Source organism: Sylvia atricapilla, chromosome 5 (assembly GCF_009819655.1).
Source record: "Sylvia atricapilla isolate bSylAtr1 chromosome 5, bSylAtr1.pri, whole genome shotgun sequence".
Classification (NCBI taxonomy): Eukaryota; Metazoa; Chordata; class Aves; order Passeriformes; family Sylviidae; genus Sylvia; species Sylvia atricapilla.
This window is the reverse complement of record NC_089144.1, coordinates 56670130-56682079: the sequence shown is the minus strand read 5'-3', so window position 1 is coordinate 56682079 and position 11950 is coordinate 56670130. Positions and strand designations below refer to the sequence as shown.

The 11950-nt window shown below is 39.2% G+C and overlaps 1 protein-coding gene across 1 annotated transcript in view; it reads left to right on the top strand.

Moving 5' to 3' along the window:
* The first annotated feature begins 11165 nt into the window (after nucleotides 1-11165).
* The window catches only part of NTF3 (neurotrophin 3), a 47284-nt gene continuing 46499 nt past the window's right edge, over nucleotides 11166-11950 (top strand). The window contains exon 1 of the mRNA XM_066319580.1: nucleotides 11166-11525. Coding sequence (XP_066175677.1) covers nucleotides 11508-11525 — 18 coding nt within the window. The 5' untranslated portion in view covers nucleotides 11166-11507. The remainder of the gene's footprint in view (nucleotides 11526-11950) is intronic.

Here is an 11950-nt window from a genome sequence, read left to right as displayed (position 1 = left end):
TGAGGTTTTGTCATTTTGTTTTAATTAGATGGGGGGGAAAAAAAACCCAAGAAAGATAAAGGCTAAAGCTTCAAGGAATGGAATGTAAAGATCCATGGGCTAAGGGAAAAGAAAACATCCAATTTTAAAGAAGGATAAAAGGAAGGCAAATAGTAGATTAGAATAATAAATTTATTAATGCCATTCAGAAATTGCAAAATGTTTTAAGGGTAAACTCCCAAATTTGGAACTGTTGCTAAAATAGAATACAATTAATTTATATGGAGAAATGGATCAGAAGTACTATTTGTAACATTTTAAGAGAGTATCTGGCTTTATGAAGTGGATACTAGTAAAATTTGCTTTACATTTGTTCAAAGAGACAAGTCACTCCTCGCCATCTCTCATTCATATAATAAGAAAATAGAGGAAGAAAATCAGCATCTGTTATGCTTTTAAGACTGTTGAGACTGAACTGAGTTACCATTTACCCTGCTGTTGTCTGTCACCAATATTTTGTTGATCTTGAGCTTAAATATGATTAATGCAATGAATTTGGCCTGCATAGGAAGCTTGTATTGTGAGATAACCTGAACCACAACTGCCAGGATATTGTAGATAAAAGAGAGAAAGAGAGAACCTGATTAATGTGAAACCAACCCAGAAGAGACAATTCTGCTTAAAATATATATATGGTTTTAACATAAGTCATATATTACTATTTATCTAGTGGGGTTTGTTGTTTGTTGTTGGGGTGTTGGGGTTTTTGTTGTTGTTGTTTGTTTTTTTGTTTTTTTTGGTTTTTTGTTTTTTTTTTTTTCTTCTAGCAAACAATTAAAAAGCTTGGAGAAAACTCTTTTTTCCTTCCTGGAGAGAGATACAGTGGTTTTCATTGAAATTCAGACAAGAAGTGCAAGGCAAGAGTCCAATTTATGCTGTGGTCTCTTCTATATCACTCTAGTAATAGAGAGAGAGATATAATAGGAGCAAGAAATTACATTGGGTTCACCAGTTTTATTGATTTGGTTTTCAGCTGGATGCAAAGCAATTTTATTCTCAGTGGGTTTTAACTCTGGAGCACAAGAGAGTTTCTGGACTGCCTAAATTTGATAAAGGGATCGTTTACCTCTCTGTTGTTTACAGAGTAGGGAGAGGATCAGTAAAACCTCCTCCATACTCACCAAGCCAGAAGACTTTCATAATAATATCTAGTGGAAGAAGAAGGCCTTTTTTCTCCCTGTCTTTCCTCCTCTACCCAAGAGCAAAAGCAGGGATATTTCCCAGCAAAGCAGGCAGCTGCCAGCGAGGGAACAGAGTGTTTATCCACTTCCCTGGGAGCTGAAGTGTGCTTTTCCCCTCTTGTTATGTTAACCTCTGATACCAAATGTTAGTCTTGCCTGCCCTGTGTATGACATTGGCAAGGCACAGGGGGAGTAACAAAAAAATTTAAAAAAATAAAGAAAAAAAAGTATTATTTTGGCTCTTCGAAGCAAAACAACAAGAAAGGATCATTTGTGCATCCCTTCAGTTGTAAACTGTGATGTCTCAAGGTTTCTGCTTGTGTTGTCTCAATCATATGCATCCAGAATTAGCAGCTCCAGGGCTTAATCCATGTTTGCAAAGTCTCAAATTGGACTTTTTTTGCTTGAATCTTAGCTATGGAGTGCCCAATTGCATGGGTCTCCTTCAGAAGAAGTTATTAGAAAATATTCAGGATCAGATTTCCTGCATCATTTCCACTGCGCCAAGCCAGAACAGAGCCATGAAAGGGTGTTAACATTTTAATACTGGGTAGAAACCTGTTAATAAAAAATTTTTGCAATAAATACATAAATAAAAGGTAAGTATTGTATAGCATGGTGTTCTCATCTAAGTTTAGTGGTCTTTTAGCTTAAAATAGTGACTGAACACTGTTTTAGTATCCGATCCAGATTAGTCTAACTGACAACATTTGAGGTTTTAAGTGGACCTTTTGTTTGCTTCTTGGTTTCACAGAAACAAAACTGTTGTGGTTTGGGGGGGAGGGATTGTGGGGTTTTTTGGTTGGTTGGTTTTGGTTCTTGTTTGGTTTGTTTGGTTTTTGGTTTGTTTTTTGGTTTTTGTTTTGGTTTGGTTTGGGTTTTGGGGGTTTTTTTGGGGTTTTTTTTGTTAAAATACAGTAGCAAAGCAAAATCACCCCTGAGATCTGGAAACATCCAGCAGCAGCACCAAATGTTGATGATAATCTGGGAGCACCAGTAAAAGACTATGTTTTCATGTCAGAGCTGGACTCTGGCTGCATTTTTGAGTAGAAAGGATGACTCTTGAATTATAGCTTTTAACAACTGGCCTGAGTAGGTGGCAGGGTAAATAATTGCAAAAGTGATTTTGCCTCAGGCCATTGTAGAAGAGGTAAAGTCATGTCTTATCACCTTCCTCTGCATGTTGACATGATTTTATAACCTCAGATTGCAAGAAGCGTTATCTTTGTTTCTCTAAATTCCTCTGACTGCAGCTATTCTTGTTCCTTTCAGTCCTATTTACTTTTCCAACCACCTCTTCCATCCCTTCTTTGTCTTCTTGTTGGCCTCCCACTTCCTACACGCTACTACTCAACATTTTTTCACGCAAACCCCAGAAGTGTTGTTATAAAAGGGTATGATGTGTTAAGCCTTTAGCTGGGACCCCAGCCCTTGTGTTATACGTGCAAAGCCGTGAGTGCAGAGCAAAAGGAGATGGAATTTTCTGTTAAAAGAGGTCAGTGACAGTGGCCTGCACAGCAGCTGAAAGGATAGAAAATCAGCCCTTTAGAAAGAATCACAGAATCACTGAGGTTGGGAAAGACCTCCAATCATCCAGTCCAACCTGTGACCAAATGCCACTACATCAATTAAACCAGAGCACTGAGTGCCACATCCAAGTGTCCTTTTCTTGGACATCTCCAGGGATGGGAACCCCACCACCTCCCTGGGCAGCCCATTCCAGTGTTTAGAAGCCCTTTCAGTGCATCCCACACAGCCATCCATGAGGCTGATCCAAGCACTGATGGCTATTCAAGCTCCACAGCAGTGTCTGTGTGGGGTGTTTTAACAGGACAAGTCATTTCTGTGTGAGCAGGGACACATCTACTGCATTTAACAAGCAGCCCAAGGAAAATCACACAGAATTTTTGCCTGTTCTTCATTTTATTGAGCTGATTCAGGATCCCGTCCCTGGGAAAAACACAATGGAGCATGGAAATTGCCTTAAAGAACTTGAGACTGCAGCAGAACTGACATGTGGCATTTCTCTCAGTGCAAAGTAAGGCATGCTGCATGGTCAGTTTTTCCCAAGTGAAACAATTCCCACTTGCTGTAGGTATCACATCACAGGACAAAAGCCTCTGTGTGGGGAGAGGACTTAAAACTGCATTGCATGCTAGGAAAATTGTAGGTTCTAGCTGGGCATTTTTAGGATTTTGTGATATTTTCTCACTTTACTGACTCAGTAAAACCCTCAGATCTGTCACCTTGTTAGATAGAATGCAACATCCATTCTTTTTTTGAGGTATTTTACAAAATTAAAGTCATGCATAAAAGAAAGGGAAATTTTCAAAAATTAAGGGAAGACACAGGGGAGGTATCAAGGTAAAATGAAGAAAGTGAGCTAATCCCTGAGGATGTGGAGTTTGGTATGGACAGATTTGAACAAGTGATTATTTGTTAAACATTCTGGGGCTAGCTCAGTGTAGTCATATTTCCATAAAGAAATCAGAGAGTCACAGAGTTTGGGAGTTTATTTGGAGTTGATGAGAGCCAAAATATCTGTCTCTATCAGCTGAGGTCTGACTGTAACACTGAGTCTGCCTTAATGCAAGAATAATCTCTAATTTCAGAAGATATAGTCATGTAAATGAGTTTCATACCTTCTCAGGATAAAAACTGCATCTTATTCACTTAATTATATTTAGGTAGTATTTAGGGAGAGACCACGATATTTAAGGGAAAGCCAATATTTAGACTATAAATATTGCCACAAAAATTGTCCTTAATACCATCAGATTCAACTCCTTACACACATTTCAAGCAGTTCTACAGCATAATATCTTGCTTTATATCAAAGGCAGAGCTTGCAAGGACAGAGGCTGTGTTTAACAAACACTGCTGGCTACTGAGACAAGCCATACTGGGGAATTGCCTCCAGCAGGAACTTCTCAGCAAGCGGAAAAAGCATTGAATTAACCACTAAAGGAAAGATAAAAATCAAACCCAGCATGGGCACTGGAGAGAACATACATGCCATAACTTCAGAACAGTCCTAAAGCCCCATAAATTTTCCTATTGTTGCCTGTGTGACCAAGCTTGTGTGACTCACAGATTAGGCTGTGCCAGTCAGGGATGGTTGTGTGACCATCCCCATCTTCCTGCAATAAACACTCTCTGTGTCCTCTGCTCAAGGCGTGATTTCTTCATTTTCCTCCCTTGCAGGGCAGAAACCTCAGTTGCTATTCTGGTCCTTGATAAAGGAATGGCTCAGCTGCAGAACTGGAATGAGACACGGGACAGACAGCAAAGCATGTGAGTAGGAACCTTTTACACAACCACAGGCGTGGGTTAAACGTCGATGATATTTGGGAAGAGAGAGATTTGCCATGAGCATGTAACAGAACAGAATTTGGCATGATCTTCCTTCAGAGGGAAAAGAGTTCCTTATAAACTAAGAATTTAGCCTAAACTTAGCTCCAGGCATGGACAGTCTGTAGCACCATCAGCCTCAAGTGTCAGCAGTGCGATTCAATCAAAAAAACGTGCTGGATTTTTCCATCCAGCCTCTTCTTTTTACCCACTACTCTCATGATGAGAGATGGGGTCAAAAGCCATAAAGATTTCAGACTAAAAAGAAATCATAATTTTAAAAGCCTCCATGCCTTTGCTTTTTCTCTTATCCTGCTTGATTTCTAACAGGCTGAATTTGTTCTTCCGAGTAAAACTGGGGAAGAATGGAATGTGGGCAAAAAACATTTGTCTGTTTACTTGGTTTTAAAAAAGATATGCATGGCAATGAAAGAAAAAAGGTAATCTCTTTCTTTGAATTGAGATTAAGAAAAGGTTTTGAGTATGCAAAATATTCCATTGCCTGTTCACACTCCTACGGAGTGGGTTTGACTCCACTGTGCATCCTTGATCTCTTGATCCATATCTTGTGCTGGATGCAGAGCATCAGCACATCCCTTGCCTGCAGGAGGGAAGGGATATCCCGCTGGGGATGGGGCTGGAATGGTCCAGCTGTCAGTCCTGCCTGGAAGCTGCTGGGGGCACCATCATCTGAAACAGTCCCAAACAAATCCAGGGACTTCCTAACTAGCTCACAGACAACTCCAGTGAGCTTAAACTTAATACTATAGACAGATGCATTAAATGTTTTACCTACAGGCTCTCAAAGACTACTTAGTTACACGCAGCTACTAGGCTTGGGAAATTCCTTATTTAAGAAATAATAAATAATAAAAAAATTAAAAAAAAGGAAATTCAAAAAAAGATAGGCCAGGATGGACAGAGAACAGAGAGCACACTTTGGCCCAGAGTTGTTTCAAATCCCCTGCCTGTACATCTGCATTGGCTCAAATGGGACTTTCAGTTTTTGGCTGCCTGAAAGTTGATCCATATCACATTTGCTGCCCTGCCCCTCCTCCAGCAGATGTGATTTCACACTAAGGTTTTAGAGAATTAAAATGTAGAAGCTCAGCCAAATGGGCATCAGCATCCATCAGATAAAAAGTTTGAATAAAAGTTCCTTTAATTCAAATAAAATTGCCTTGTAAGGACACAACACACAAATATTAACTACAGGGGATGCAAGCCAGGGCTGAGAAATGTCCCACTGGCTTCAACAAGCTGACTTCTGCTGTTAAATATACCTTGTCAGCTCTACTTTCAACCAAGACTTTTTCTATTCCAGCTGACAAAAAAGAAGAGCGTTAACTAAATTAGTTTATGCAAAATATCATTGCCCATCATTGCACCAACTTTTGTTGCTGCTTGCAAGCGAATGAGCTTCTCTTTTCACAGACTGCTTCACTATCTAACCTTTCTTTGCTTTGCTCTATTTTCTATTTCTTCTGGTAGTGACCATTGAGAAGAGCACCTGTATTTGACACTAGGAGTAGGAATAAACACACAGGTCAGGACACATTTCTTGGATGTGTGGTGTGGAATTGAGCCTTTCAATTTCAGTGATGGGCAATCTGCTTGGATCTAACAGATGCCAGCAATGCTCTGAGCCCGTTCCATTTGGAACTGCTTGACTTGTATTTATTTCTATCTTTATTTTGAAATGTATTCATTTGTTGTCCTTTCTGCATCCTCTTTCAACTTGCTCCAGCTATTACAGTTCCACTGCACCTGAAAGATGCAGAAGCACAAATCCAGGAGGGAAAACCAGTACTGTGGTTTACGTTCCTGTGGGAAAACTTCCCCATGATAAAGACATTTAGTGTCCCAAACCAAGCCATATGAACATGTAGTGGAAACTTCCTGAAGGGTTTCACCGGAAAGTTTTCTTCAAAAGCTGTGCCAGTGTCCTGAGTACAAGATGTTCCTGAACATATTTGGTTTCTGTGATGGTGTAAGTCATGTAGTCATGGGAGAGTTGGCGGAAAGTGACTGCCTAGACCTTTCCTTGGGCCAGGGTCAGCCAAAGGCTTGTGAGTCCTGACTGATTTCTTTACTCGTTGGGGCTTTTCAACGTATTTTGAACTACATGACACATTCAATTATTGCTTCAATCATGTTTCCAGGTCTTCTCTGACTTGAACATCGTCAGAACTGAGTTCCAGCTTCTCAGCTGACATCTTACCAAGCATTTTATGTATCTTCTTATATATATTCCCAGTGTGGAATTTATCTTCCTCACAAAAGAATGATGCTGTGACTGCATCATTAAAAACTTCTTCCTCCATCATTAAAAACTGCAGGCACCTTTTCCCAGTTTAGCATAAGTAATAGAACCAAACTTCTTCATATGGTTTTAATCTGATTTTTTTTCTTAGCATTTTTCTTACTGATAGTCATGCAAGCTCTCTTCAGCTAATTTGGAATTATAACAAATGAGTAGGGATTCAAAGCATACTTATAATTACAAGGAATATTTTTCTTTCCAAAATGTTGCCTATCATCAGCTAACCTTGTTTCTAAATTATTCCTGCGATAAAACCATCTCTGAAAAAAAAAAAAATGGATACCATCAGAAAAAGACAAATATTACATAAATCCAAAATATGAGCTAAGCTGATAAGTGATGTACACGTTAGTACATTGGAGAGATTCGTAATCCTCCGTAATTTTATTGCCAAAACACAGCTACATATTGAAGAGTGTAAATCCTCTTTTGTATATCCCTTTAAATATAGCTTTGTTTTGATATAGAAGTACAGATAAATACATTGTCTTTGAAATGAAAAATATTTGTAAAACAATTAAAATTTTGGCCTGAATACTGCAATGTTTGTGTGTTAAAATCTTTCATGCAAGAAAGTGATTGTAGTTGTACTTACTAGTTGCATTTTAATGCATCTGGATATTATTTTAATTAATACTATTGTTATAATCTCATTTAATCTCACTTTGCTAATTCTCTTCCAAGGAAATAGGTTTGAAGGTCAACTGCATAAAAGCTGGCTCTGTAAATGCCTTTCTTTTAGGAAAAGCTCTGAAGATAATGGCTTTCAGGGTGTGACCAGAATTCCTGCTTATTTACATGCATTATTCCCATCCTCCCTCCTGGCATGCCTACAGCTCTGCATACACATTTTACACTCTGTCATGTTTGACTTACCATGTTAATTGTCAGAGCTGTCCCAATTATTTTTAAGAAGACAACTTTCCAAGAATGTGTAACAAAACCAAGTTTGAAGTTCTTTGTGAATCTTCCTTGGAATTTCTTTCTAGTACTACTGCTGGTTTTCCTAGCCTCAGTGCAAGTGAGGATGCCAATGAGGTTTTCAGAAATTCCTTCAGTTCTGAAATGGTATCATGGTATTCTTAAAACAATATTCAAATAATGTTTAAATAAGCAATTTCTATTCTTTACCACCACCATCTCCACCAAATAAAAATGCAGTTGAATTCTTTTTTACTTCCAACAAAACATTTGCAACACATTTCAAGTAAAAAAAAAAATTAGAGAGGTTGTCAGGCCCTTTATAAAATTCCGGAAATTAGAACAAAAGTGGTTTTGGCATTTGCAAGGTGAAGAGTCTCCTGTACTGAAGATTTCTGTTGGTCAAATTCTCAGAGCTCATCTTCTGCTCCCACTTCTTCTTCTTCTTGCCTTTACTTCAAATTCACCCTCTTAAAAAGACAGGAGGACCATAGACATTTCCATCCCAGGTAAGTGCATTTGTCAAAAAATATTAAAACCAACCACCACGGGAACTGCTCAGACTTGCTGAGGCACATGTGGTGTCCCTATAGTCCCTTTTTGGAATCTGTTTGAGATGTTCAGCCACAAAGTGGTGCTGTTGCAAAGCTAACCATTATAAAATGCTATCGCCCCTGCTTTTAGAGAATGACCCAAGGCATGCATTAAACCAACCCATAAAATTTTAATGCATTTGCATACTACTCACAAGCGTATCTTCCCTATAAATATCAATTTTTTATCATCAAAAGAAATCACAGCGGTATCGTTAATATGTAAGAAAAACATTCGTCAAAGTATGTAAATATCACATGTTTTGAAGTCTGGTCAAGTGCCTAATTAAGCAGATCAATGTCTTGTAATTATCCCAATTAAAATCTCCAGAATTCAAAACTTTTTCCAGCATGCTTTGAGCAATGTTTCAGATTCTTCAAGACAGAACAGGACTTGTTCAAAGTAATCTTTTTTTTTTTTTTTTTTTTTTTTTTGGGTTTTTTTGGGGGTTTTGGGGGTTTTTTGTGCCATGTCAGAACCTTAAAATCCAAGAGCAACAGATAAAATAGGTGCCATCTGGGATCTGGATGGCTTCTCATTAAAATTCAGAAACCTGCTAAAGTGTAAAAAAATCCACCTATCTAAAGTTATCAGAAGGGAAAAAACACCCCACACCGCCAGCAAACAGCGTAAGACGTAGAAATACCTAGAAAGAAGGAGCTTCGGAACAACAGAACACTTGTAGGGAAAGGTTGGAGAACGGCCAGGACCAAACTCTCATTTCCTGGCTGTGAAAACGGGCTGCCTACAACGCGTTTAGCAGCGCGCACATATTTGGCGAGATTAAGGTGTCACATCTCAAATTACAAGAGCGTCTGATTGCCCCAGACCAGACACGGGGCAGAACCGTGCAAGCTCCGGGAGCTTCGCCTCCCACCAGAGGTAGTCCTCTCTGCCCGGGACTTTTACTTTTGCTTCTTTTTCTTCCTCCTTTCCTGCTGCCCTTTTTTTTTTTTTTTTTTTTTTCTTTCCTTTTTTTTTTTTTTTTTTTTTTTTTTTTTTTTTTTTTTTTTTTTTTCTTTTTTTCTTTTTTTTTTTTTTTTTTTTTTTTTTTTTGTTTTTTTTTTTTTTTTTTTTTTCCCCCTGCTGCAAATGTGAAGTTCCCGGCTCGGGCTGCCTTCAGAGGCTTCCCTTTGCCTACCTCCAGAGGAAGTTTGCTATTCCTAGCACTGTTTGTCTACTTCAGGAGATTAAAAGCTGAGTCACATTTTAGGCATTTCTCAGATCTAACTAACTAGGCCTGGGCTGGTGGGGGACGCACAGGAATTTATTCAAGTTTCCTCATCTTAGCTGAAAAAGCTCTAAATCGATGGAAACAGCATTCAGGAAAGGGTGAGACAAAACCCATTGGAACAAGAGATGTTCAGTTCGATGAGGTTTTTGTTTTTTTTGTTTGTTTTGGGTTTTTGTTTTTTTTGGTTGTTTTGTTTTGTTTTGTTTTTTTTTTTTGATTGGCAGAGCACAAATTTTAGTACAGATTTCTTAGGAGGTGGTGGAAGATGACTTTTGTTCTCCATCTGGGTAATAAACGACTCAGGCAGAACTTATGAGACAAATACAAATTGTGGAATCCCCTCAACAAGACCATTTAAATTGCAGGATCCCCTAAATGGGACCATTTTATGTTTGAAAAAATTCAGAGACAGGACAACTGCAGCAACCGACACCATCTGTATTTCAATCTATGGTGGTAAATATTTAAATAAACTGTGACAACTTTCCAGGTAGATTAAAATGTCTTAAAGGAGATGGTACAAATCTCTGACAGCAAGGAGGGATAATTATCTTTACACAGGGAGGGGAAAGAGAAAAAAAAAAAAACATGGTTAAACAGGAAAAGAAAAAACTTATTGAGCTAGTAAAAATATTATTTAAGGAAACATCTGGTGATCCTTATGATTTAAAGTGTCACCTCATACCTTCTATGACCACATTCTTATGGTTATGACTTGCTCAATTATGCTCAAATCAAACAGAAGAGAAAGATGACTTAAGCATGTAATTTAGAGGGAGACTTAGAGGCATGCAGCTAAATTTATCAGCCATCTCTGTGAGCGATCTCTCTAAAAAATTTGGGAACCAGTCGCTGCTGGTTGCTGATGAACTTCCCTGTTTTTGGCACTTTCTGTTCTTAATGGACGAATCTGCGAGTCAAAACAGAAGGAACTGTACGCAAACCCATCCTAAGGTCTGTTCTTACCAGTGGGTGCTTCTCCCAGCACTTATTTCTGTGTCTGAAGGGTGATTTCCATGACAGAAATGCTGACCAAAGGAATAAATTTGTCAAAGGTTTACAATAATGGAGAAAAAAAATATTAAAAGAGAAGTCAGAACGAGAGAGCGGGTCTTATGGCATTGTAGCTGTGTCTCTATTTCACCTGTTTGACATGTCCTGTAGTGACTTGTGAACTGTGGTAGGAATAGCAGCACATGCTGGCAGTGTGAGCAAAGTGTGTGCATATGTGTGCATGTGGGAGACAGAGGGAGCGTGGGGGACAGAGGGGCGGGAAGGGGGAGTGGATGGACCATTAGAGTGCAAACACAGAGACATTCCTGCAGTAAAATACTCATCTGCTGAGAATCGCAGTCTGGAAGGGATGGTGGTGATTTAACAAAAGAATTCTCTAAAGTGTTCCCTGGTGCTAATACTGTTCTTAATAATATGAAGAGGTTTTGCCAGGAAAAGGAATAAAATCAATTGGATTAAAAAAGGAAAAAAAAAAAAAAAAAAAAGAAAAAAAGGCACAGGATTTTTTTTGAAGCACGCAGAGGGAAAAACGACCTTTACGACATTTTTGTCATTTTCAAAAATGCTTCATTCTCTGAATTTCCTCAGCCAGGCAAAGGTGTTATAAATGCTAGGTAGAGAAAGCAGAGTGTGGCAATAAAGGGGTTAATCCACGGAGCACAGAGCCATCTGGCTGAGCTGGTTTGTTATAATCGAGCAGATTATGTTCACGGGACTCAGAGTTTAAGGCTCCTCTCCCATAGAGCAACTCTGCGCAACCCAAGCAGACCAACTTTGGGACTTTGAATGAACGTATTTACATCCACCTTTCTCTCATGTCGACTTTTCTGGAAACATTCACACGGATGCCATGGTTACTCCTACCACGGTAAGGGAAATTTGACGTTTTCTAACAGGGTCCTAAGCGGGTGGGGAGGGGAGGGGGGAGAGGAGTCCTTTAAAGAAGTGTAGTGAGGAGGAGGTGGGGGTCTTGGAAGTGGTAGATGTGTCCCAAATGTTGCCTTTCCCATTGTGCCTCCTCCTTTCCCTCAACCCTACTTGCCCTATAGTTTGCTTCAGTCCTGAGGTTCCCCTCTCCTCCTGCTCCTCACGCCGTTGTTCGGGTCCCTGGAAAGAAAGTGGCGGAGGAGAAATATGAGGTGCGACAGGAAATCTGATTTAAGAGGCAAAAGCGAAGGAGACTTTTCGTTTTGTCTTAAGAGGAAACCAGCAAATTCAGATATAACAAAAGGGGTTGAAAATCTTGACCCTGGATTGCAAGAACCAGCCTCGGCACATGTAGCATGCTTGCCC